Raw genomic sequence first — 4,317 nt, 5'->3', positions numbered from 1 at the left:
CTTGAAGAAGAGCTATATGAGATTATACATTTTGATATGGAAGGGATCTTAAAGGTCATCTAATCTGATCCTCTAATTTTGCAAATGAGGAAACTGAGGTCCAGAGAGGTTAACCAACTTGTTCCCGGGCATAAAACTATTACTATCATAGTTAATAATAACATTCACATGGATTTTAAGGATGGAAAGCACAAAGTATAAAATGCTGGCATTATACTGGATATGTGCTTTATATCACATAGAGAATTCTACAGAGGAATAGTCCTAAAAACATAGTTAAGAGCATATGCACAAAGGAAAGAATTCTGTTATAATGAGGAAAAGGATTTCCCCTTAAAGGAACCTGGCCACCTTCAGTAGTCCTTTCGGTGACAGTCATTCAAATGAACCCAAGAACTACCATGATGGAAATATTAGAGGATGGAAAATTTTATTTTATATATATAATATATATATATATACAAATATATAATTCAAGCTTTTTATCTTTGCATTTCTACAATTTCTAGAAAAAGATCTCCCCAATTAAATGTTCCCTTGAAACAAAGAAAAATAATTAAGTAAAAACATCAGATACAGAGACTATAGATAGTAATGCATGCAATTATCTGCCCTAGTATACGCTCCTCTTTTATGAGAAGTAAATTTGAGTCTCTATTCTCATTGTTTTGTTTTCTTTAATTAATCAGAATTTGACCAAGAATGACAAGTTTCAAAGGGAAAAAAGACTATAAAAATGACTAAAGTGTACCAAAAAGCAACTTTCTTTTGGTTTTCCAATTTTTTATGTAAGCATGGTGTTTAAGTATTCATTCTCTTGTTATTTCCAATTATTTAATCATCAGCTATAATACACATAACTTTCATTTTCTCTGGGTTATAGAGAATATTTGGCAGAGCACCTCATGACCACTGCTATAACTCAGATAAGGTCACTATGTATTTGTCTTAAAATGCTGAATTTAGAGGCCTTTGACAGAATTTGCAATCTTTAAGCAAAAGAGAAACAATAACAAAGCTTTAAACCTAGTTAGCAAGAATTATTACTCAAATAATGAAATGCATTCTTGCATTTGGAAGTGTCTTCTAAAATGGCAGTCAGAACCTTCCTTTCCTGCCCATCTTACACAATTCTTTTTCTTGCCCTCCAATAAGGTGGCCATATGGGGGCACATTCACCTTTCTGAAGGTCTTCCTCATTTCTCTGTGGTTCTTTTTTCTAGTAAGAAGAGCATGAACCGTGAATAATATCTACTCTGTAGTATCATGTCTGTCTAGGAACTTCTTGCATGATATGGGAAATCCATTTTTACTACAGCAGAGAATCTCAAAAATGAGATTTTGCAAATGAACTTTGAAGAATCAGCTGGAGAATGCACAAATTTTCCTATCCCCTTCAGACTTTTTTTTTCCATTTTTTATCTTAGACTGTTTCATGTGCCAGAATGAAAATAACCCTCTATAAATGGAAGCTATGTTGTAAAGGAGGAATTAATATTATCTGTGATAAAGCTGTAATGGAGTCTGAAACGGAATGAGGTGATGTGCACCTATGGGATCACGAGTCTCTACTTGACCAGCTTCCTCAGATGCTGTCACCTAGATCTGAGAAATCCAACCATCTCAGAATCAGTGTTTCAATCAATCCTCCAGCTCCAAGGCACAAAAAGACACTGGTAGATAAATCAGTGAGAAGAGAAGACATATACTACATGACTGACAGCATTGTAAGGACTATTTTTTAGCCTTGACAGGGAAGCAAATTCTTGAAGAATAATTTGTCTGCAAGGAAACCAAATTGCTCTGTAGAACCGCCAAATTTAGTGTTACTCAAGGTGAGGGTGCTCTGCCTAACACAACAATTTGTAGCTTTATTATTTGCCAAAAAAATCTTTTCACTCTGATTCCTTCCCTTGCTTCCTTTCTCCCTTTGAGAAAATGAGATAGCATAAATATATGTTATACATACATTTAGTTATATATAGTTATACATACATATATACACACACATACATATACATTATGTTCCCCGCCATACAAAGCAAATACTAAAATGAAATTTTCACAGTATAACAAAGATGAACTTTGGAAGATACTAATGCCACTTGTGACATCAATCCAAATACTTTCTTAGATGTGCTTCATTAAATAGTCCTTCATTTTCTAGTTCTTTACTGATTCCCTGATTTATCTCCTATTATCACTGCATTCTTTGTTTCACAAAGATATCTCTCTTACAATCAATGTTTCAGTGTCACAACTTAGGGAAGGCAGGCCATACCTGATTTCTAATTCAAGTTCTGCCATGATCCAACTATGGACTTATGACACGAATTGAGGTTGTTTCCCACTCATATATTGTACCTCTCATATCTCTTATAGAGTTTGGAAGGATAGCTAATATAATGGGTGACAGAATCAGTATTTGCAAAGATTTTAATTGGCTAGATCAATGGGATGAAATGAAGAAGATAAAATTTGAGATAAATGTAAAGTCTCAACCTGGATTCAAAAAATCAACTTCACTGGCCAATTACCCAAATAATGGAGGGTGGGGGAAGTGTTAAATAAACTTAAAGAAATAGTTAAGCAGGAAAATTAATCCAATATCATTGTACATGAAGAGAGAAACATCCAGGAATAGACAGATATTCACTACTCTGGTCAAATATTTTAAGTATTTTTTAATAGTTGCAATCAATTTATTAAAAGAGATGACTGTTAGGCATCTGCAATGGTGACTTCAACTTCTACACCTGGTTCAATGCTGATAGAAGCAATCTGTTTAACAATTTCAGAAGGACTGTGGAAATCAATAAGGCGCTTGTGGATTCTCATCTGGAGCCGATCCGAAGTCTTTGAACCTTCACCGCAAGTTTTTCTAATCGTGATTCAAAGTGTCTTAGTGGGCATTCAAAAAGGTCCTTTCACTTTCAAGTTCTCTCCTTCTGTCCCTCTAATTAGGTCACCACACATTTTCCCAAGTGACTTCACATTGTGGCTGGTGAGGGTGATCCGGCTCTGGTGAATGGCCACTTCGGGCTCCATAAATGTCTTGCCGGTGTCTTTGAATGCCATGGTAATGGAGCGGCTTCCTGGTAGACTTATTTCTCAGTGAGAGCGAACAGCGGTGAGTCAGGAGGAGGAGAGGCAGGGATTGCTGACCTACACGCGGCTGCAACGGTGATACCTTCACCAAACAGCAAATATTTTAAGTATTGCATTCGATTCTGGGTACCATATTTTTGATAAAAGCATTGATAAACTAGAGAGGATCTCAAGAACCAGTGGAGGGCCTTGAGTTAATGAGAGTACTAGTTAAAGGAGCTGGTGAAACTTACCCTAGAGAAAAGAAAATTCTGTCATGTGGAAGAAGGACTAGAGTTGCTGTTTGGCCCTAGAAGACTAAATAAGAACCCGCAAGCCGATGCTGCAAAGAGATAAATTTATGCTAAAGATAAGGAAAAACTTGCTAATAATTAGAACTATCCCCTATGGTTTTCCAACCAAGCCTGGATGACTATTTTTGAGGTATGCTGTACAGTTGAGAGGGACATCTTGTTCCCATGTGGTTGAGAAGAACATCACTGAGGGCCCTTTGAACTGGGAGATTCTGTGATTATGACTCTCAGGGTTCTATTTCCTTATCAATATGAAATGGAGAGATTGAACTCTCTAAGGTCCTTCCCTTTTCCAATAATCCATGATTCATTTTGAGTCTATAGACTAAACAGTAAATATTTTATATAAGCTTCTTAAATAGAATCATAGGCTCTTAGAGCTGGAAGAGATGTTAAAGTTCATCATGTCCAAGCCTATATATTTTAAGATAAATGTGAAAACGCCACTAAAGGGCTAATGTGACTCTGCCTTATGATTATAAACTCTATGATCTAGTTCATAATCTGAGAACGAGTAGTTAAGAAATGAATGTTCTTTTTAGTATTTTCGCTTCTTCTCTGCCACTTACATACATTTGTGTATATGTTTGTACCCCTTTGACTTTCACTCTGACTTCAAACTACCACTCGCTTCTTGGATTATAATTTTCACTGCATTGTCTTGGGAACTGTGACTTCTCTATCTAGAAATGACTCATCCTCCCATCTTCTAGTTTCATTTGTAGCATTATGTGGCCTAATTACGTCAGAAAAATGAATCTCATTCCTGTGTTGTTGTGACTCATAACACACTTTGTCATAGCTCAGATCAGGTGCCATCTCCTCTAAGAAGCCTTCTCTGGTTTCCCCTAATGAATAGATCAAAGATCATAGCTCTCTTTAAGATTTCTTAGGTTTCTTTATCTGGATCTTCCCC

The 4,317-nt window shown here is 36.1% G+C and overlaps 1 protein-coding gene across 1 annotated transcript; it reads right to left on the bottom strand.

The window, feature by feature from the left end:
* Positions 1–2,721: 2,721 nt before the first annotated feature.
* Positions 2,722–3,078, bottom strand: LOC118832297 (40S ribosomal protein S20-like). Its single transcript, XM_036739665.1, has 2 exons — positions 2,975–3,078; positions 2,722–2,881 (listed from the first exon to the last, which is right to left on the bottom strand). The coding sequence occupies exons 1-2, from the start codon at positions 3,076–3,078 to the stop codon at positions 2,722–2,724; spliced, it is 264 nt and encodes an 87-aa protein (XP_036595560.1).
* Between the last annotated feature and the right edge of the window lie 1,239 nt (positions 3,079–4,317).

This window comes from Trichosurus vulpecula, chromosome 9, assembly GCF_011100635.1.
Source record: "Trichosurus vulpecula isolate mTriVul1 chromosome 9, mTriVul1.pri, whole genome shotgun sequence".
In the NCBI taxonomy this organism is placed as follows: Eukaryota; Metazoa; Chordata; class Mammalia; order Diprotodontia; family Phalangeridae; genus Trichosurus; species Trichosurus vulpecula.
The sequence above is the reverse complement of the archived record's forward strand: the minus strand, read 5'-3'. Positions and strand labels throughout refer to the sequence as shown.

Bases quoted from the DNA above. Each gene is read 5' to 3' on its own strand.
- LOC118832297 (XM_036739665.1), bottom strand. From the start codon at position 3,078: ATGGCATTCAAAGACACCGGCAAGACATTTATGGAGCCCGAAGTGGCC. The intron at 2,882-2,974 runs GTGTGGTGACCT...AATCACGATTAG, and splicing joins GTGAAGTCACTTGGGAAAAT to AAAAACTTGCGGTGAAGGTT.